The following is a 22,490-nucleotide window of genomic DNA, read 5'->3' on the forward strand; positions in this document are numbered from 1 at the left end:
TTTTATTCCTGACTAAGAAAAAGACAACCAAGATAAAAGACAAAAGCTATAACATAAAGTAATCCTGAGTTTTGCAAAGCAGATAATAATTTTAAAAGTTTATGAAGAAGTATAGTTTGTGTTAACAACCATGCTGCCGATTCAAATATTTTGACGTTGTAAAACCTGTCCCTTACGGGTCTCTGGATAATATAAGAAAGGTACTTGTGCTGCGTGCATCCTTCCTGTAAAATATCATGGCACGCCAAAATGGGCAAGCCCACCTCTCCACCCACAATAAGACAATGGCACAGCTTCTGTGAAATGATGATTACGATATTTTCACATTTTAAAAAAATCTCAATTTTGAATATGGATTAAATTGGTACCCTTAAAGGGACCTTGCGCTATCAAGGCAGAGGGGGTGTGGCCGTGGCCCACTGCCTCCTCCCTTGTTTCGGAGATAACTTCTCCCCCCCCCCCCCAAAAAAAAAAAAAAAAAAAAAGAAAATTAATTATAAGTTGTATAAACAGCAAATACGCAGTGATCGTAATGAAATATTTTTTTGCCTACGGATTTTCTTGGTTAACGTCGGTGGTGGTGACACATTCCTCCTGATTCTGGTCCGTTGTTGTTCTGTATATAATAATGATATATATATAAAACCAAATAAAGAAATAATATCGAGAGAAACAAACAAAGGGCATTTTGCCATGTATATTACATGTAATACTTTATTTTAAACCAACAGCCAAATAAACAAAAATAAAATAAATGTAGCAACATAAAGTTCAGTGCCTCATCCACCTGAACCGTTCACGTCAATATGAAAATGGGATTTACCTAATACAGAGAGAAGCGGTTAAATGTGCATTTTAATACCAACCTTCCATTTATCACCGTGTCGAAAGCGGCCATGGTCTGAGACAGGGGCTTTCCCAGGGTCTCTGGCAGCAACATTGCCAGCCCTCCGGCGGTCACGGAACACAACCCAATTACTATGAACGGCAGCGGCTTGTAGACAGTTTCCAAGAGGAGAATCTGAGGGGCCAAAAGACCACCTAACCGTCCAATAGAGGAATGGAAGCTTAAGCTGACGTGCCTGAGATAAAAAAAATCCAATGTGATTTATCAATATGATAATGACAACTAACTAAAACGGTAAAAAAACATTCTTCTCGACTTAAGCCTAGATTGCATATTCCGCGTTTGCCGTACTTTGATATCGTATACAATTTTTCATGCGATTGTTCTGGCATCAGAAATGGATACGGGGTTACGTGCAGGTGTCAGGCCCTTCCGAAAATTCGGTTTGTACGTAGAAAAGTGATAGTACGAAGCCATTCCAGTCTCATTGCAGTTGCCGTACATGTACCCCTTCCGTGCGACTTTTCCAAGATCGATACTCATCGAAATTCATGCAAGTGAATAACTGAAAGTTTTAAACATTTTTCCTGTGGTTATGCCTCTCTAAACCACCAAAGTTGAAAGGAAAAGAGACCAACAGCAGGTTCAAACATTATTGCAAGTTCATCAAACATTGCCTATACGGGACAGCGCATCTACGATAATGCTACGGCCTGTGGGCTTACGGGTTTCAAAAGTTGTCAAACGTTTTAGCTTGACAAAATCGTAGAGGCTACGGAGGCCGTAAATACGTATAGTACGATTTCGTATGATTTCGCACGGCCACCGTCTACCTCCCACGAAAAGTGATTTACGGGTAGCGTAAGTGCACCGTACGGACATCGCATGGCAAATGTAATCTTGGCTTTAGAGACAAAATAACGAGTGTCATTCTATCTATGGATATATCTGTGGACCTTATAATCAAGTGAATGGGACACCTAAAAACAGGAGGCTGTTGACGATTCACTGTTGCGTCCTGTTTCCAATTTGTGTCATTTATGCATGAAATGTCTCGCTAATAGTTTTTCCAGTATAAAGACTTCTTTAGACTGTTCTATTTGTGCACAGTCTTTTTATGATTGTCTGTGCATTATCAGTCATAGTCCAGAAGATTTGAGAAATGCTCCGATATACGCATGGGCACCCCATTTAAAGACGCATCATATATATTACACGGGATCACATTTCACATCAGATAGTTAAAAAACACTAGACCTCGGGTCGCACTGTTTTCCCCCACTAAATTCTAGAGGTATCATTGGTGATGACCGAGCATTTTGCAATACGACCATACCTTTTTTGCATACCCGGTAATTGCTTGTAATTTCAGCTCCAAGTAGGGAGAGGTAACTGATTGTTATGCAGGTATAGTAGGCCTATTACTCATCAATGTTATATTATAATTCTGAAAATGATTGGGAGAAACCCTCCAACCACCACAAGACATCTTTCAAGTTTGACTTTATATTATATTTTTCCAAAGTTGTAGAATGGACGGTTCGGATAAAAAGACAATCTGGACTGAAATTTTCATATGTCCAAGTTGTCCTTTAGACCTCGACCCCGGATTATGGAACGATATTTGACGTTTTTCAGCTTTGCACAGTCTGTGTATAAAAATGAACGTAAACTAACCTCTAATACTTTGCATGTAGCTACGATAGAGCTTTATTTACTATCGTGTAAAGCTTAATCTATATGATTGGGGTTATTATTGGAGAAAAACGCTAAAATAATGGTTAACTTCGTGTTGTTCTCAAACCCCGGATTATGGAACAAAACCGGAAGTGCGCAGATAACGTTGCGTCAGAGTTTGTTAGATAAGATGCAAGGCAATACGTAGCGCAGGGGGTCTATAAAAGACAATAAAACGGCAAATGCGCTTTATATTGCGAATATTAATGAACATTACAGCAGTTGTTATTCATATTTAGTTGGTCTTTTACTTTTAAACACAAATATTGCTAAAAAATGGAATAGTCCACTCACTCAGAGTTTGTTAGATAAGATGCAAGGCAATACGTAGCGCAGGGGGTCTATAAAAGACAATAAAACGGCAAATGCGCTTTATATTGCGAATATTAATGAACATAACAGCAGTTGTTATTCATATTTAGTTGGTCTTTTACTTTTAAACACAAATATTGCTAAAAAAATGGAATAGTCCACTCATTTACCACTGCCTTGATCGGATTATGGAACAAAACGAGAAGTTGCCGCTACGTCGGAGTATCGAAGCGATATTTAGTAGTCTGGTCATTTAAAATGCCAAATTGAAAATACTGTATTCATTATTATGAAAGAATAATATTGATATTTCTCATTTTAAAAATCATCGATCATTCATTTGGCCAGCCTTCAGGTACATGTAACAACACCAGTAATGATTCAAAATAAAAGCTTTAATTCATGATAACAAAACTAGCAATTAACATTAACAGCTCACACACCACCAACAAAGAATTTATCGAAAGTGTGACAAATACAATAAAAATAAATAGATTAAAAAAAAAGACGGAGAACTCATGTAACAGACTAGTGCTGTGACCTAACAAAGAGATGAATGTATTCAGTTTTTTAACATCGCTGACCTTTATAAAATGCATTAAACATTTAACTCCATAAAACGAAATCACTGCAATTTATTCTATTATTATACTGTCTCGCAACTCTGTTCACCATATGGAATAATAATGTGCGTTTGTGTTATGTTCGTATGTATGTTTATTTTTACGTTGCGTTGTTTGTTACGCACAAGAACATATCACTTGTAGGATCATGTACTTTTGCGGTATAAATAAGAAAAAAAAAACAATATAAATATTTAAAAAATATATAAAACAAAAGAACTCAACCAATGTTTCTCCTTTACTGAGATAAATTCCAGCAGATATAACACAGGAAAACGTCCAAAAATGTAGTGGTTTAAGCGCAAGTGAAATGTTCTTGCGCGTTAAGCCTAGGTCCCAAATACGTTTTGGACGCACGGTTTTTTAGTTCCTTGCGTCCGGCTAGGACGTAGCTAGATCGCACGTAGCGGCTGTTGATCATGTCGAAAAGTTACTACGTGCTGTTTGCGTCTTCCAAAAGTCGCACGATGGATGTGCTCCTCACGCACGAACTCCCAAGTTTTTCCCATTTTTTTGGCCGTAGACCACACGGAGCAGCCTGTACGTTCGGTTCGGACCTAGGCTTTACAAACAACGCAACGTAAAAATTCTTTTTTCTCTCTTCTTCCTTCTTCTCTTTTCTACGTACGTTTCACCTCCAATGCCCTCTGTGCCTTTCGCTCTCGTACCTCAGCCTTCTTCCTCTTCCTTTCCACGCCCGCTCTTCTCTTCTCCTCTTTCTATATTCTTCGCTTAGCGCCATCTTCGGCTTTTCTCATTTTTTCTACAGCTCTTCTTTTCTTTCTTTCTTTCTTTCTTTCTTTCTTTCTTTCTTTCAAGTCTTTAAATAATGCTTTCTTATTATCCGATATCCGAACAAATCTTTATTTGAAGACAAAATTCATTTTCTCATTATTTTTCATTTATTTAGCATGTTTTTTATTTCACTATATTGCACCTATTTATCCTTCCCGGTTTTCTAAGGGACAACTCGGGATGTCGATTCATGAACCGACCCCACCAGCCGTTCGACGCTGAAAAGCCCATAGGCCTATCCCTTTGTTTTCCCACCGCCAGAGCAAACTTGCAGACTCCAAGTCTTTGGTGAGGGGAAACCCCCAGTCACTCATAATAAGGCAGTAGTGGACTAGAGCTGCCTCATCAGAGTGACTGAGGGCCAACTTCCCATGACCACCTCCCTTGAGAGCACTTGTGGTATATTTAAGAAAAATAGAAGAAGAAGATACTGGATAGAGATAGTTGAAATAAGAAGTTTTAAAGATAAAACTCCCAGAAAAGGCGCAAATCTAGTAGGCCCTAAATGATTCATAAGTCTAATATATATTTTTTTTTTTTCATCACAACAAAGATCAATCATGTGTCATTTGTGTAGGCCTACCTGAAATATGATTTAAAATGATCCTCTTTGGCACCTCATAGGCCTACGTGCCGCCTCTGATATTGAATAAGAGTGGGCCTATAATTTCCTCTTTGACATGCTGAAATTTATCGAGCATGAAAAAGGTCAGTAACGATTTTTTCTCTCATAATGTCAATACAAAAGTCAACATTAAGTGATTTTGTGAGAACAAATTTATTTATTTCACAAGTCGCTTGAGTCTAATAGCGCTCGTAGCGTTCTCTAGCGGCAGTTTACAGTGAGCAGAAAGCACCCACAGCTATGCCCAACATCAAAGGCATTTTTATGAGATCTTGGAATAACCTACTTCAACCTCTTGAAAGTGGATGTTTTGAAATAATTTCATTAAGCCGAGAACAAGAAATACAAACAATAGGCTAAGGGATGAGACAAGTTAGGCTACAATACTTATAGCAGTAAAAGACGGCCGTGTTTACGTCCACAGCGATCGATGTAGGCCTACCCGTAACCAGTATGAAAAAGTTAGAAATCGAGATCGGAAACTGACAGTAACACGTGCAGACGAAAGCGGACGATAAACGGCTTTAAAACTTGCTTGAATAAACGTAAGTTCATTATTAATTTTATCAAATTTGAGAACAACGAACTTTCAAACGCTAACACTTCTATTGTATCAGGTCGTAACATGCGTCTGCATAGCTCGTTTGATACATTGTAGCAGACGCTTGAAACTTTCGTGGCAACGGGGATTTTTTACGCTCTGCATGCTGGGTAAAAAGAGAAAACTTCCGGTTTTGTTCCATAATCCGGGGTCGTTCCATAATGCGGGGTCGGGGTCTATATTTGAATCAAAGTTCACCTTCATGGCATGACCCTGGCATCTACGAAATTTGACTCCATGACTTAGCAACAATAACGTTCCTGAAGCACACAATAACAACTTCCAAAAATCCATCCGCACTACTGCTTTTCGCAGTTTCAGCTGTAGTCTCTTAAAATCAATTTTGTAAGTATGTTGGAAATTTGGCCAGAACTTGCAATATCTGTTATATCACATTAATGTAAGTATTCACACCAACAAGCAATGTGACCAAATTAAAAGGGCACTATTTCATATTGCGGAAGGTGATGCAACTGACCTTATTACCGTGGGATAGATCTCGCTAGTTACCATATAGATGACAGCAAAGGTGGTGCTTATTGCCATCTTCCCCAGTAAAGCCAGTGTTATAGTCAGCCATTGCAGGTCTGGAATGCAAGATGTCAAGAAGTTTTAAAAATTGATTGTAATTATAGATAATCTAATATGATTTCCTTTTTTGTAATTGAAATTATACATGTAGGCGAGTTCTGGGCTATTTTAGACAAATGAGACATATCATAAGGTCTCTCTACGCCTCAACGAAGTTTGACTATACTTTTAACTATCCAGAATTCAGTACACCATTAAGATAAAAAGCAAGTAAGTTCCCGAAGCCGAAATAGATGTACGAAGAAACCGCAGTAATATTGTGACAGGAGTGGTAGTCCACTAGGAACCGTAGTCTGTTCCCCATTACTTTGTACAGGTGACATTTGTCCCATATACTAATCGCGATACTCCAACTAACCCTAAACTGTACAAATCATATGGGGCGTTGGGCTTCAATTCTTAGAACTACCTGTCACACCTGTACACTGTAAGACCTACCTTTAGGTATGAGCATAGCAATGATACACGCCAGTCCACCAATTACCATGAAAATGAGCAATATCTTTCGACGCCCTATTGTATCTAAAATGAATAGCGCTAAGAATTGTCCCGGGATATCTGCCAGGCCCATAAGTGCAAAATTGAGGAACAGGCTGCCTCCGAGATCTTGAGTACCATAGGAGAGGCCAAAATATACCAAAGAGTTCACCAACCTGAAAATAGACATGTTTACAAAGCATGTGAAGTCAAAGTCAATCTTAATGTGTGCTTGGGGGCTGGTCTAAAAAAAAAAAAAAAAAAAAAAAAAAAAAAAAACGCACGCTCTTGACCATGGCTACGTAGTCATTATCCTTAAGATCCAATTTTAATTAAAAAACTATTATCTTAGCATAAAGAAATGTTAGATATGATCGGAAAGCATCCTGTAAGATTTTCTTACCAGAGGAAAGCGAGGTTGAGAGTCACTTTAGCCCTGTTCAAGGTTTTCAGTAAATCGACGGGAGTGTGCGTTACCCTCTTCTCCTGGTCTCCCTTCAATAAAAAGTCATCGAGTACATCTGGATCCAGTGTGACCTTGTTGACGGCAGCTACTCTTGTAATGATTGCCTTTGCTTCTTCATGTCGACCCTGAGCGAGCAGCCATCGCACCGACTCCGGAAGAACCCTGCGATGAAATCTTATTATAACGCATTTTTGTTAAGACAATTAATATCTTTAATTCTTTTTGTAACCTCTTTTTAAGTATATTTCTGGTCGATTTCCATTTTTTTATCTTTAGCGTGTTACAGTTCGCATAATGACTGGATCGACTATTCTTTTTTATTGAAACGCCGTGTCGTACTTGTACGGTGTACATGTACCCCTGTACCTAATTTGTATAACATGTCACCTGATACAGAGAAAAATTAAAGAGTAATACACCTTTTTCAATTTTACCCAATGTACACAATAATACCTTTTTTAATGCTGTTATACAAATCCCTATTCTTACATAAATAATTAAACACCAATAACTTACAACCAAAACAAAGTGAAGAAAACTGCAGGTGAATTTGCCACCAACGCTAGATGGCGCCAGTTGCGTACCAAGTACGCCTCCAGTGCCAGTAATGTGTGTCCTAATCCAAAAAACATTCCGATGATGAGGCCGGCCATACGTCGCTTACTTGTACCTACCAATTCCATTCCTGGTAACAAATGTACATGTAATTATACAAGTTAAAAAGTTGAGAAAAATTAAGATTTTTGTGCATTAAAACATCTATTTAAACTGGGAACAATCAAACATAGTTTCGCCTTCTTAGTTGACTTCAAAAGTAACGATAACCTAATATTATACATTTTACTGCACATGTGCAATTAAGAGACTAGCGTCACATCTTGAAACATGCACCGATTGACACAAAATCAGGCTGGAACGGTACATAAAGATTCTGCATGTACCAGTATACGTAAGCAAACTGCATATAATGTCACACGATGCTATCTTAGAGGTATGATTTATGATAAGAAGCGATAACAAAGATTTAAATAAGACGAACAAGGCGGAGAGATCCCTTGTCAGCGCTGCTGTAGGCCTACTGTACATGATTTTTTATTTTTCATTGTTCATTCTAATGTTGGTCATTTTCAGCGCTCACCTAGTGTATAGATAGTTAGGTAGACCAGGGCGTCGCATGATCCTTGGAGAACGTACAAAACAGTAAAAGACAGCATGTCCGGTGCAAACGCCATGCTTATCCCTTTGGCGGCTACAAAGAACTGACCAAACAAAAACACATGTCGTCTGCCAAATCTGAAAATAAAATATAAGACAACAGCTTTTAGAGACCTACAGGTACAATGTACATGCAAGCAGGTTAGAGACCCACAGGTACAATACATTTGCTCACATAGAAGCTGATTGAAGGAAAAGTAAGAAACTGCTATTGGATTGCAGTAAAGTAACCCCCCCTTTACACTGGACGGCGTCCTCTCTGCGTCCTTTGTGCGACCATGAAACTGGCATCGCTGTGATCGTTGCAAAATGAATGCTCAATGATCGGCCAGTTGTCGGCACGTAAAGTATTTTTTTTTACTCTCAAACGGGGTCGTACTACGGGACGCAGAGAGAACGCCGCCCAGTGTAAATTGGGCTTAAAAGGCTAACATTTTATAAAGACAAAAAAAAAAAAAAAAAAAAAAAAAAAAGAAAGAAAGAAAATCGCCATCCCCATGCCCCCTTACGTGATAATCTTTGCTCAGCAGTGTTTAATAGTTTTTCCTCAGGTCAGATATCTATCAATGATTTTGTGAAAACTGTCAAACAAAAAAAAAAAAAAAAAAAAAAAAAAAATATTAACTTGTCTATAGTTTTTGAAGTATTCCAAACTTTTTAAGAAAGAGTACATTTGCGTACATTTGCATAAAGCAAAAAATAAATAAATAAATAAAATAACAGGGATATTGTCCAATTATAGCCATGCAGTTCAATGCAGCATAAATATATACATAGACTTGGATAGAACTTCGTGATCTTGTCCATGAGATAAATTAAGAACGTTAATAAACATGTTTGTGAAAGTGGCGCAGGCGCAGCGAAGCCACCATACAAGTTAACTTGGTGTTACACGCACAACCATACACGCACCCTTGTAAATATACAAGTACCGCACCTTCACTGTACCCTGTCGTTAAATAAACCACATCACTGCATAACTTGTATTGTGCATTCCTACGAGTGTTTGCATTTTAAATCAATACGAACCCTTTTGGAATCGATTGCTTACATGACTTGCAGTTCATATACTGTGTACATGCAGTCATTAGGCATAAATATATGAAGGCTACAGGCATCCCCGACATTGAGAAAGAAAGAGTGTTCATTTTCCTATTCTATTCTAAAATATTTTTCAAAACTTATTGGTTGTGTTGTTTTACCTGTCCGATATCACACCTGACAATAAGAGGGCAAAAAGCTTCCCAGCAAACAGCGCTGACTTGCAAGTGCTCAGTTGCCAAGCATTCCCACAAGACAGGTCAAACTTGAAAAAAGAAATAGAATTTGCATTACTTTGCAGGAACACTGAAACACACCTTCGTAAATAGGTAATAAAACAGGGAACCATCACTGTCTTAGAACAAAAATATAAATAACTGATCGGTTATGTGGCAATTAAACGCTTCGGTCTACCGTTAATTACACACCCAAACTGGAAGAATCTGCTAAAGATATTTTATCAGGGCTCTGTATGTTTTCATAAAATTATGATATACTTCTCGTCTAAATGAAATTATGCAGTGATTTCTGCTAACCTCAGAAACAAGTGTGCTCTTAAACTGTTCCTGGCTATAAATTCTTCCCTCTGGACATGGTTTTGTAGTGATGTTACTTCTCTCCAAATGCAGTGCTCCGAAACTGTGGGAAAAATCAGAGGTTATGTTTTGACCATCTGCTATGCTGTATATTGCCTCCAAACGAGTGTCGTTGTCGTACCTATATAATATACATTGCTCTCTCTCCCCGTCTTTATTTCGAGGTATGGCAATATTTAACAGTTCTTCATGTGAAACGTTTCCATACGCCTGTGTTACCCAGTCTATGTAGTGAGCAGGGACCTTACAATAATGGTCCATCTGAGCACCAAAAAACACAATTCCTAGCATAGCCATTACTGATTGGAAGCCCAGGATACATATCAGGGCGTATCTTCTCTTCTGAAAGGTGCCAAACTCCCCAAGAGTCTTGAGAAGATCGTCGAAGTGCATTGCGATGTCTCTGTGTCCGTCACAACACCTGGCCTCAATCCTAAAGATCGCTAACAAGCGTCGTCTCCTTTGTAGAGCCCAGTCTTTTGATATCTCAAATATACAGACACAATAAATGTGTCAACCGGTAGATCCTCGATCGCTGGCGTTGACACTCCAAGAGGCGAACACATAGTACAGAACATTAACTTTGCTTGCACGTTTTAAGGGTCAGTACGGGTCCTGGGTGATCTTTGGGAAGATGGGATCTTCGAAATAACATCACATGAAAACAAATAGCACACATAGCTGCATGTATCCCTGTGTATAGCCTACATAGAATTTTAAGATGGAAAGAGGTGTTCAATATTGATCATCGGGATACTAGTTAGCTAAACGAAACGAGGCAAAACCAAGCTTTACTTCCATCCCTGGGCACTACCGGTAAATTATCTTAAGGTAAATTATCTTTGTCCACTATCTTACATTAGCCTAGCGCAGCGAGAGTACCTTTACTTCCCATCAAAACCCTGGTCCTGCCTACCCTGTACCAAGGCGACAGATTGACTATTCACAGGATATTCACAGATTTGTCTTTATAGAAATAGACGGTCATTTTACTATCTCTGTTCTCTAGATTTTCCCATTTTTCCCTATATAATCTGCCACCCTGGTAGAGGGTATGTCCTGCCAGTGTAGCTGTTCACCAGGGCTCCGTAACTCGAAAGGATCGCGTGTTGCGAATAGCGATATCACATAGAGGCTACAATGTATTACATGGGGCGAGTATGGGCGAGTTATGGAATCGAGACGCCGGTGCTCGGTCGCAATGTGCGATGCCTTCGAGTTACGGGGCCCAGGTGTACCTGTTATCGACTTCTTGGGTTCCGTCACACACCAGATAAAAATCCCGAAGAACGCTAACTGACCCCCAAATCTCGTTCCCCTTAAAGCCCCGCCTATCCCTTGTTTTCTCCTTCCGTCACCAGTCCGTGCGTACTTCCGAGGTCCGCCATTTTTTATCCCAGAACCAGCCGAGCAAGCCCAGGACAGAGTATGAAAACGTGACGAAGTTTGTTGCTTTTTATCATGTACCCAAAGTACAGTCATGCAAATATGTGGCATGGATGTACCAATAGACCGAGTTCACAGTAAGGTATTAGTTTACATAAAGCACCAACAATCATAAAAGGTCAAGGCGAGGAGACACCAAAGTTGTCTGAGGAAAGGCGACGGTTATGGAAGGCGGCAATAAACAGGAAAGATATCACCTCGGATAGGTATATCAGAAACTTTTTCAAACTGATCAGAAAATTATAATACTTATATCTTCTGAAAGGTAATACAAAAAAAAAAAAAAAACAGATGAATTCTTTTGAAATTTTTAAAATATTCCTACAAGCAACAAAGATATTGAAGTTTTTTAACTGCAAAAATTCACCAAAAGTGTCCACACTTTTCAGCTAAAACCTGTGACCACTGACCAGCAGTGATCACTCAGCTGTAGCTGCAGCTCAAATTGCTTGTGACCAATTAGGGCAATTTGGGCTCTATGTTAATCTAATGACCCGGAAACAAAACCAAATTGGCTTCCGGGCAGATCATGTACTATAAATATTGTGCATCAAATAAACTATAATTCGCATATTCAAAATTTTCAAATTTTTCTCAATTTAGTTTCTAATATGCCTCCAAAAGGCAAGAGAAAGAAGCTTATATTGTAGAAAAAAAGGGAGGAGGAAGAAAAAAAAGGAGAACAGGAAGCAAAACTGACGTACGCCGTCAGTACGTCACCACAAACATGTGAAGCAAGTGTGAAGCAAAACTGACGCAAAAGGACACTACTTTCGCCGTGCGTTGCATTCCCTTCGTAAGTGGTGAGTGTGTGCCTCGTGCGTAGGAAGCAAAACAAACTCAAGGGATGAGTGCAATTTCCACGGCCATCGATCCTTGCAATTAGCTTCCCTGCTTGAAAGGACATCTCAAGTGGCCCTTGCGACTCGCAAGGCAGACTTTCCTCTACCTCTACGACCTCCACGGCCTCCGCAACACCCAAAAAATCGCAGGGGACGTACGATCCTGAAATTCGTGCGTCCGGTTGTGACCGAGGCTTTAGTATGACGTGGTTTGTCTATGTATGAATACACATAATGGCAAGGTTTCCGTGCATATTTGTTAACAAGCGAAACGAGACAAAATCAAGCATCCCAGTGCCTTACTAGCACGTGTTACAGTAAAAATATCATAGACAATAACTGTCTTAAATTTGTCTAGAGAAGTGTGGAAAAATTTTAATCTTTTTGCCCTTGACCCCCTGTCAAAACCCCAATGTCAGTGCAGCTGTAAACCAAAACAATTGCGAATGAAAACATTTACTTCAAATATACCGTGCACAAATTGAATGCCAAATGCTTATAATGACAGCATTAAGATAACGTGGCAAAAATTTAACTTTTGAAATATAATGGAAAGAACCTAAAGGCGTGTAATAGGAACAGGTAAAGTACGGATGAAAACGTGAGGTATTTTCAAATGATACAGGAAAGTAGAAAGATAATCTAAATTATAGATTCTGAAAAAGTTGTGATTTTAAAGGGAATCAGAAAAACAAATGAAGTAGTTATTGTGTTACAGCTAGTATGGTCGTTATCGGTAACTCTTCCTTATCACAAAAGAAATAAAGAGTTAGACTGCATTCCCAGAGATTTAGATCAATCCATCCGGATCGACCTAACTCCCTGGGGGTTCACTCTAAATTGCTGTCAGTCGAGCGCGCACAAAAGGTAATTACCCCCTTACAGCTTTCAGAAGGCGGGACAGACATTTAAGCCTGTTAAGCTGACACCAATCTAGTGAGACTCCCCAGGGGGAAAGATCGATCTTAATATCTATGCGAACGGGGGCTTATACTGTGACAATCTTTTGATATAATACATGTACTGTACTATCTATAGATCTATGCAGGGGCGGATCCAGAGAAATTTTCTGACAGTCTTCCAAATTATTTTTGTTGATTCATCCTCCATTTTTGACCGTCTTCCGACAGAAAAAATCAGACACACGTCAATGTAAACTTTAAAATCTGACCGTCTTCCAGAAGACCCAGAAGACGGCCTAAATCCGCCCCTGCTATGTGTTATTACATGTACATGTGTCTTCTACTGGGCCAGCTTAACAAAGCAGCCGCAGCCCCGTAATTGGTTTTAACTATTAAACCCAAGACCCTAGCCAAATAACGTTCTTCTCACTAGCTTCATTTAACTGTAAGTATGAATCGTATAATAGCTTTTACTTTGTTTTTAATGCAAATGTTATTCTGCTAAATCATTGAAAGTGCAAAAGGACAACTGTCTTATTATTCTGTTGGAGTTTGTTCAAGATCTCGTAATCGCTACAGATCACGCCACTGTTATTTTAAACAGCCTAGGCCCCTAAACAACGTCTTACTTCTTCGTTAATGTCCAATCTCAGACCATCTTCAGCAGTAGAAGCGCCACCAGCACTGTCCTTGTTAGCTGCCCAAATAGTTATATAATTACCAAGGTGTTCTAGAAATACATACGACACCCACAGTAGTTCTAATTGGACGTTTTCAAAGCACGTCTTAAATGGCGGGAATTAAAGTATAATCCATTACGTGAAATTGTGATTAGATATATGACATAAAGGGCATATATAAAATATGTATAGTTTCGTCACTCGGCATGTGGAATATAAAAAACAAGTGCATGTCCCTAATCATAACCTTCTAGAAGACCATTAATTATCAGATTAATACCATACCAATAAACACGAACTCTGTGACCTCATTTTGACTGATTAAAAAAAAAAAGATTTCAAGTAACAAAATCGTCACAATTTCTCATTCATTGCACAGAGCGTCTTGAAATTGTGCAAGGGGACATTATGATACGACAGGTAAGATTGTGTCAATTTTCACAGCTAACACAATTCTCAAGAGGGCGACACAGCTAAAACGCAGGGTACTAAACGTGCACTAAATAAGGGCAACTTGTAGGGTTTCTTTTGTATCTTCAGTCAGCGTATCTCTCAATTTGAGGACAATTATGATTCGACACTGTCTCGAGCGGTTCCTCAGCGCCTTTCTTGTCGTCTACCGGTACACACCTTCGTAGATCCTCTCTTGCGATAGAAACGCCATCACCTTCCTTTACAGCGCCACCATTATAAAGTGTCCTGAAATTTTAACGGAATTACTTGTAGACACAATACCTACACAAATATACTAGTAGTATCCTGATTTAATTGCCGTGCTTATAATTTTATTGAAGTTGTTCAGTTTACCTCCCGCTGATCCTCATATCAAAATCCTCCACGGTTTGGCAAAGTGGTCGGTTCAGAGTTTCTGGGACCAACAAGATAAGCAGGCCGGCTAGGATGGAGACCGCCCCTAGGACGACGAAGGGAAGAGGACCCCAGACGCTGCTAAGTAAGAGAACTTGGGGAGCAAGAACCCCACCAACACGTGACATGGCGGAAGAGAACCCGAGACTGAGGTTTCTGGAATGATTGCACGGTAGTAAAAAAAATATCGTTCTATTGCCTTTATATAGTATGTGAATTTATGTAAATATTTTAAACTGAAATGCGTCTTTCAATTTAAACCGTGCATTTATATAGTACATGTATATGTAAGCCCTGAAGTCGTTTGCACCAACTATACAAATGTTTACTATTAATAACTAACTGTTTTCTTAGTATGTCATTATTTCAATTGCTTTTATCATTTCTGTCCATCACAGGGAATTGCACGCTAGTAATTAGTAGAAGTTAACCTACCTCATTACTGTGGGGTATATTTCGGCCGTGATGAGATAGATGACGGCAAAGCTTGCTCCTATCCCAATCTTACCGATAACTGCGAAGGTTATTCTGAGCCACTGAAGATCTGGTAAGGAATGAGAATCAGACGAAATTAACGTACATCAACATAATGATAAATGTGTTGGTCGGGTCGACGTTTGTTCCCAATTTACCTACATTTACTACTGTCATTGATTATAATTACCAGTAAAACATTGGATATTCAATAATAATATCGCGGAACTATTACGACACTTGCCATAACAATTAACACGGGTTCATTTACAAATGAACTTAAATGACACACCATTGATTGTGTACTACAGTAGTATTTAATCACACGCACAGCACCCATCTTAAAAGTTAGTTAAAGCGTGTAATTAAAAGATAATACGGAAAATGTCAAGACGAAAAGTTGATAGATAATTTCATTCAAAAGGGGTTCTTCTTTTTGTTGTAAAGATACACATGTTGATTAATTAGGTATAAAGCACGTAAGCAGCAGTTCATGCATTTGGAAAGTGTCTCTCTAACTGTTATCTTCAAAATAAAATTTAATCAAGATTTTTAATGATGCTAACCTGTCGGGAGCACTCCAGACACGATGATTCCGCAGCCAGTAATAGTCAGCAACAGTAGTGACATCTTGCGGCGTCCTATTCTGTCCAATAGCAACAACGCTAAAGCAAAACCGGGAAGTTCAGCAAGACCCAATAGGGCAAAATTAAGATAGATATTCCCGCCTAGGCCTTGGGTGTTTAAGGCAATGCCGTAGTAAACTGCTGTATTGACAATCCTGAGGGGAAAAAAGTCACTTTTAATACCGGACCAGATTAATCGTAATATAATCAAAGCATTTTTTTTTTCAGACTGACTGATGCAGTTATTTGGTTTGTACAACGTATGGTCAAATTATAGGTTGAGTAAAAAGTTCTACATAAATATATTTCAACTTTGAATATTTTCCATACTGTAAACTGCCCAATCTTACCAATTAAAACTGATGTTCAACGTGATCTTTGCCCTATCCCACGTCCGAAACATGTCTATTGGCGTGTGAAGGGTGGTATGCATTTCCGACTTTTCCTCAAATAATTTCTCCAAGATTCCTTGCTCAAGTTCTACTTTGTTTACTTTGGCCACTTTGTTGATGATAACCTCTGCTTCTTGGTTTCTGCCTTGCGACAACAGCCACCGAACCGATTCCGGGCAAACACTAGCAAAAGATGAAAATAATGAACAGGAAATAGTAGATAATAATGAAACCATTTGATCCTTGCAATTGGTGAGTACAGGTAACATATTTGATACTGTTGGTGAAGAATAAGTATTTTACAGTTCTCTGTTGATATTCCACTGTCACGAAATCAATTGAACATTTGTTTTCAATCTCTCATTGTTGCATTTTCACATCAAGAGTACAAGGTTTCGACGGAATCTCAAAGAATATGTACATGATCGTACATAAACATGAATTTACGACTTAAGTAGTTTGTAACACTGCCATTATATTGAAACCATACAGCGATCGATCATCAGTTACAAAATTAACGCATGCGCAAATCGACCATTTAGGTTTTATTTTGTCCATCAGGACTCTGTCATAAACGTGCACAGGTGCAGAATACTCAGTCAACCAAAAAATTTATCACCGACTAAGCTTCTTAAATTCTATATTCTGCATTTTCATCTAGCAAATAATATATTCATTTTAACGTTTGCTTAAGAAATGATATACTGTAGTCGCAATGCATTTCACAAAACAGCACATCGTTACGGTACTTACAAGTAATAAAGGCAGAAGAGCAACCCAGGTAAATTTATAACCAGTGTCAGGTATCGCCAATCTCGCACAAAATATGCATATAGAGACAGTAAGCAGTATCCAATACTGTAAGATGCCATGTTACCAAAACCTGCCAGCCTTCTTTTACTTTTGCCTACAAATTCCATTCCTAGAAAAAACAATTATCAGTTTTATAATTTTCTCATCAAAATTTCCTCCAACAAGAGAACAATATATATATATATATATATATATATATATATATATATATATATATATATATATATATATATAAAGTGCGTAAAGAAAGTAAGAAAGTTATTTTCCACCACAGTATAAAAGGGAAATATCAGGCAGGGTAACTGAAGTTTTATATGGTCTCAAACAGACTGAAAGTTATCGTTTATGTTTCAAAGACTATTGGAAACGTGTCCAGCATTCAGGGAAAGCAATGGCTAACTTAGATGGACATTCACTTGTGTAATGTTTTGGTTATGTAATTGTTATACGCTTAAACCTTTCAATTTCGACATTTACTCGAGCTGTACCTAACAAAGCTTACAATGTCACAGTAACACACACTGAGGAAGGCCACAGTATAGTGATTGAAAGCTTTGCTAGCTACAGCTCAAGTAGGTGTAAAAAATAAAAAGTTTAAGTGTTTAAGATGATGCTCAATTAAGATTGAAGGTTACCAAACTGCATTCAAAAATTTACAGTGAAAATGATTTAAAACTCTTATGTTGCACTACAAAGGTCTAATCCTGTGCCGTTCTGTCTGAACTTACCTATTGTGTAGGAAGTCAAAAATACGGTTACTTCACACATCCACAGCACGGTGTACATGGCTGTGTAGACGATGATATTAGGGGACAACATCATAAAGGTTCCGAGTAGACTTTGTGCGCACACCGCTGTTATGAAAACGGGTATCCGGCCAAACCTTGAATGAAAAAGAATTCAAACAAATGGAAAGGTTTTTTAAAATGCACAACTCTGAACGCTTTGTTGGATGCTAAGTCATGAAAAGTGAAAATGTTTATTTATTTTTTAACCTGGTGAATTTGTCCTTGTTATACAGATATATCATTTCTATGAATGTAAGTTAACGTAAAATACTAAGAAACAATCTGTATCATATACTGTCGTTTTTTTTTTTTTGTATTTACATGTACTGCAACTATATTTTTACAAGTATAAAAGTATCTACATCAAATTGTTTTGTTTTGTTTTTTTCTTTGTCAGAATGTATGCAGGTATTATAATATCTGCCGGTTTTTATACATGTAGTGACATATACTGCAATTATACTTTTTACATATATTGAAATATCTACACCAAATTGTTTTATTTTCAGAATGAATGCTGGTTTTAAAATATCTGTCGTTTTTGAATTTACATGTACTGCAACTACACTTTTTACATGTATTAAAATAACTACACTAAATTGTTTTTTTCTCAATATATCCTGAAAAATGTTTACACGGATATCTACCCGTACTGTTTACCTATCGGATAGGATCCCAGAAAGAACGGAACCAACAAGTTTTCCCAAGAAAAGTATAGATTTACATGTACTGAGAATAACCTTGTTTTCACATACCAGGTCGAACTGTAAAATAAAAGGTTTTAAGTTAGTTAAGTTAGAGAAAAAAACGCAAAATGTCATATTTTGAGGAACGGGATAATACTGTACAAGAATGAAATTATATATAACGCTATTTTTTTTCACAAACGTTGTCATCATTGTTGAAGATGTTGTATATATGTCACAAACATGACTGAAACCCGGCAAATTTAAAATCTGTCTAGGCCAGTCTGAAATCCAAAGTCTAAGACAATTTTCCATTATGATCCGATTATTTGCACCCCCAATAAAGCCCTTTTCATCAACTACAGAATATATGTTTAAAACAACCTTTACGAATCATCTTGCACATGGGGGATTGCAAAATTTTTATTATTATTTTGCCTCACATAGGTTCTTTTGGACGTCTGCTTTTGCTTTTCGATATGCACCAGGCTAATTTCAAAGCTGCATAAGCAAGATTGCAATTTCAATCCTTTCTGGAATATTGGTTATTGCATAGCGTTTATGGCTAAAAATGAAAGTTTCAAATTAAGCAGCTGACCTGTAAAAGTCATGTGACTTTTGGAATTTCTTTACTATAATTTTTTTATGTATCTTACGTACATCAGACACAATGGTTGCCGTGAATTCCTCTTGGCTGTACACTCGTCCTTCGGGACAGGCTACTTCACTCATATTTCCCTTCACCAATCCTACCGTTATATTTCTATCATCCCTAGTACCGTTATTTACAGAGTAGGCATCACTTCCAAAAAAGTCTAGATTTTCAGTCCAGCTCTGGTAGTCATATATTTTGCAACTACTTCGGTGAAGTGTCCCATCATCGTCTTGTATCCACGGTATTGTGAGGTTTAACAATTCGTCCTGTGTCACATTGCCATAGTTCAGGTTCAGGTAGTCAACGTAAGCGTCTGGCACCTTGCAGTGATGTTCCGGCACGGCGCTGGTAAATACTATCATCAATTGCAGAGTATTTGCCAGGGCCACGGCACATATTAGGAGGTACTGGCGTTTCTGGTAGGTCCCAAACTCTCCAAGTATTACCAGGAGATCGTCGTAATGCATTGTTCACTTTGCATTGTTGAGTGGCCTAAGTCTTCGTACATGTAGGTCTAACAACCCTGAAAGATATGAATTCGTAAAACATTGGTTTCAGAATCAATTCATTTCATTACATGAGTCGACTTGAATTCATAATGCACTGTCAATTAACGGGCCTCTTTCTGGATACGGTTTAACTATTGCAATACCCTTTATGCAGTAGGCCCTACATGTATACCCAGACTGTTTAAATGGGGTTACGCAATATATTATTGCTGCCATAAAAGGACATCTAAGACAAATATATCGCATTTTTTTTACCTCATACATTAATGCATATACACTCATGTAATCTTATTGGTGTAGCTATCACATATCGCAAAGTAGATCTTAACTGGCCTTACGAACAGTCCATTTGATGACATCGTTCACCTGTAATATTTAATTACATCAGAAATGGGGAAATATCAAGGGAGTTGATCGCATGAGACGGGAGTATATAGAAAGCCCCGGTATTATGTCTCTTTTACACACAATTAATTTAAGATAATATGTGAAGCAATTAACTACACGTCTTGGCTTTCTTCGTCCCATATGTGACCTATATATATATATATAATACAGGTGCTGAGTTTACGATTGAGTGATCCTTTCGATGCACACTAAGGGTGCTTTCCCAGAGATTTAGATCGATCTAGAGGTTAAGATTTAGAACGACCTGACTCCCTGGGGGTTCACCCTAAATTGCAGTCAGCCGAGGGAGCACCATAGTTAATTACCCCCTTGCAGCTTTTAGTAGGCGGGACAGACGCTTTAGCCGGCCAAGCTGACAGTAATCTAGTGAGACTCTCCGCAGGGATAGATCGATCTAAAAATCTATGAAAATGGGGTGTAAAATTGACTTAGATTGCCATGACAGCTCCCTCCGTTCTAGCGCCCTCTTCATTTGCGGTCAACAGTTTTATTGAACTTCATGACCTACCTTTTACACCATCTATCCTTTTTGCGTATGTCAAGGTTTGAGACAAGGCGTTCTACCAGTATTATAATCATTCTTCGTTTTTGTGTGAAGGAATGGGTTCACTCTCCTCAATGTCCATACCAAAGTCAACATAAAAACAGTAATGGCGTTTCATCCTTTCCATTAATTGTCCCAACACTGAAATTTAAATATTTTGACTATATTGCCGTTACAGCTGGTTGCGTAAATAGCCATGTTTTGTGTCTTATACTGAGGCAAAAAGCAACCAAACCTCAGTTGCATCCAAGTTTTTTATGACCCCCTTTCAACTGTATTTCACTTATAACCTAACATATGGTCCTTTGCAGTTGTGTAATAATAGAGTTTTTTGTGTTATTCACGATCGAAATGAGTGTCAGTTTGAGATAGCAGAATATTCACCTGGCCAGCCCCTTTTTGCCAGTGAAAATGGTCCACGATACTTGAATGAGCATATTTGAGTCGAGAATGGTAAATTATCCCTACTTGGAATAGAAGTAGAGTCACTTCGCATGTATATATAGTTTAAGACCCGAGAGTGGTTGATTTATTTTGGCATTATTATGGATTTTTTATAATATACCTACCGAATAGAATGGAATTGTAAGACCTTTTCTAGATTTAAATAACTTAGATGCAGTCTAGGATAACTTAAGTATTTAAAAAACGACAAATCCTGGGACGTATCCTTTTTAATAGTTGTATAAAATTGGACAATATGACAAGTGGATCATTTCACATGATTTTGATTAAAAGTAATTGCATGGTGGTAAAGTATGTCTGTATACGCCTCTCCAAGAAGACTAGATAAATATGCCAAAAACAAAGACACTGTGACATTTTGACTTCAAGTAAAAGTTAACGATGCGTCTTAAATGTTAATTGATCCGATGAAGAACGTCTGATGCGTCGTGCTTGCTTTCTAGCGGTTTTTGTCTCCGCTAACGCAATAGTGTTCTTCATGTGCCAAAAATCGAGACTGAACGATTCCGTTACACTTTTATTCCATTTTTCCTTAACTGTCTATTAGACGTCCGTTTTCATTTTGAACTTAATTTGCTCTTAATCTAAACCCTTTGTTTTCTAATTTTTATTTGAATTTTGAACTTAAACCTTTCGGTTGCAATGGTTTTAAATAAACGTATAATTATATTATTATAAATACATACATACATTTGTCAGTACCCCTGCATTATCTGGAGGGGGAAGAGGGATGGATGGATGGGTGGGTGGGTGGGGGGAGAATGCTTTGACCAATGAAGGGGACCGGTGTGACGAAACTAAGGGTCCCTGTAACACAAAGTCCGCCCTCCATTCAGTTATAATGGTTAGGGTTAGCAAGACCTAAATGGGTCAGAATCTAAGGCAAGGCTTACCAGTAAAAATGAATGGGAGGCGGACTCTCTATCATCTCTATCGTCATGTTACACCGGCGTGCAGTGATTATGCAATTCAACAAGTTAATTTAGGTGGATATATATATGTACCATAATTTAGATGGATATACATATGTATATCACATCTGTGTATAATATATATATGTATCTGTGGCGTGTTCCTTACTAATAGGGAAACTTGTGACAGGACCTTACATTAATTTACTTCACGCAGTTATTACGCAACACGTCTTCTACACTGTAGGTACAAGACTGATATATATATATATATCAACCATTGCCACCTGCCTTCTGCTGTCACTCGCATTTTCTATTCTCTCACACAAACTTTTCTTTAACCAGTCGTTTTTGGTTAAAACTTTTGTACATGTTTGTTTGTGTGTTTAGACGTATCACAAACCCGCGCTGTTACACTCCAAGCTTAAAACAAAATAAACAATCCCCGTGTGAGAATAAAAAAAAATGGGTTTTATGTGTCCTTAAATAAAAGGAAGAGCCTTCTCGGTCACTTTCTTAAATATTCACCCTGGTGTGTTAATGGTTTTTTTTTTTC

At 38.1% G+C, this 22,490-nt stretch overlaps 3 protein-coding genes across 4 annotated transcripts; all 3 read right to left on the minus strand.

Annotated features, from left to right (window-relative positions):
• Positions 1 to 549: 549 nt before the first annotated feature.
• Positions 550 to 10,319, minus strand: LOC106172700 (organic cation transporter protein-like). Its single transcript, XM_087008787.1, has 10 exons — positions 10,135 to 10,319; positions 9,867 to 9,969; positions 9,492 to 9,595; positions 8,269 to 8,367; positions 7,012 to 7,248; positions 6,570 to 6,784; positions 6,019 to 6,127; positions 4,570 to 4,707; positions 867 to 1,082; positions 550 to 616 (listed from the first exon to the last, which is right to left on the minus strand). The coding sequence occupies exons 1-10, from the start codon at positions 10,317 to 10,319 to the stop codon at positions 550 to 552; spliced, it is 1,473 nt and encodes a 490-aa protein (XP_086864913.1).
• A 3,214-nt stretch (positions 10,320 to 13,533) lies between these two features.
• On the minus strand, positions 13,534 to 18,857 carry LOC147763240 (organic cation transporter protein-like). Of its 2 annotated transcripts, XM_087009034.1 has the most exons (8): positions 18,417 to 18,857; positions 17,697 to 17,851; positions 16,909 to 17,077; positions 16,114 to 16,338; positions 15,704 to 15,918; positions 15,099 to 15,207; positions 14,604 to 14,819; positions 13,534 to 14,495 (listed from the first exon to the last, which is right to left on the minus strand). In XM_087009034.1, exons 1-8 carry the CDS (start codon positions 18,755 to 18,757, stop codon positions 14,333 to 14,335), a joined length of 1,593 nt encoding a protein of 530 aa, XP_086865160.1. In that variant the 5' UTR covers positions 18,758 to 18,857; the 3' UTR covers positions 13,534 to 14,332. The 2 variants fall into 2 exon arrangements, with proteins under 2 accessions (XP_086865160.1, XP_086865161.1); XM_087009035.1 differs by lacking the exon at positions 18,417 to 18,857 and having other exon boundaries at positions 17,697 to 17,887.
• Positions 18,858 to 19,027: 170 nt separating this feature from the next.
• LOC147763241 (solute carrier family 22 member 7-like) lies at positions 19,028 to 19,564 on the minus strand. Its single transcript, XM_087008788.1, has one exon. The coding sequence runs from the start codon at positions 19,562 to 19,564 to the stop codon at positions 19,028 to 19,030; it is 537 nt and encodes a 178-aa protein (XP_086864914.1).
• Positions 19,565 to 22,490: the final 2,926 nt, after the last annotated feature.

The sequence above is a fragment of the Lingula anatina genome, chromosome 3 (assembly GCF_051362555.1).
Source record: "Lingula anatina isolate TDL-2025a chromosome 3, LinAna3.0, whole genome shotgun sequence".
NCBI lineage: Eukaryota > Metazoa > Brachiopoda > Lingulata > Lingulida > Lingulidae > Lingula > Lingula anatina.

Bases quoted from the DNA above. Each gene is read 5' to 3' on its own strand.
- LOC147763241 (XM_087008788.1), bottom strand. From the start codon at position 19,564: ATGCATTACGACGATCTCCTGGTAATACTTGGAGAGTTTGGGACCTAC.
- LOC106172700 (XM_087008787.1), bottom strand. From the start codon at position 10,319: ATGCACTTCGACGATCTTCTCAAGACTCTTGGGGAGTTTGGCACCTTT. The intron at 8,368-9,491 runs GTAAAACAACAC...TTTTATTTTCAG, and splicing joins TCAGGTGTGATATCGGACAG to ATTTGGCAGACGACATGTGT. The intron at 4,708-6,018 runs GTCAGTTGCATC...ATATACCACAAG, and splicing joins ATCTATCCCACGGTAATAAG to TGCTCTCAAGGGAGGTGGTC.
- LOC147763240 (XM_087009034.1), bottom strand. From the start codon at position 18,757: ATGGAAAATTGTCTTAGACTTTGGATTTCAGACTGGCCTAGACAGATT. The intron at 17,078-17,696 runs GTAAGTTCAGAC...TGTTTTTTCTAG, and splicing joins TTTGACTTCCTACACAATAG to GAATGGAATTTGTAGGCAAA. The intron at 14,820-15,098 runs GTAGGTTAACTT...CAATCATTCCAG, and splicing joins ATATACCCCACAGTAATGAG to AAACCTCAGTCTCGGGTTCT.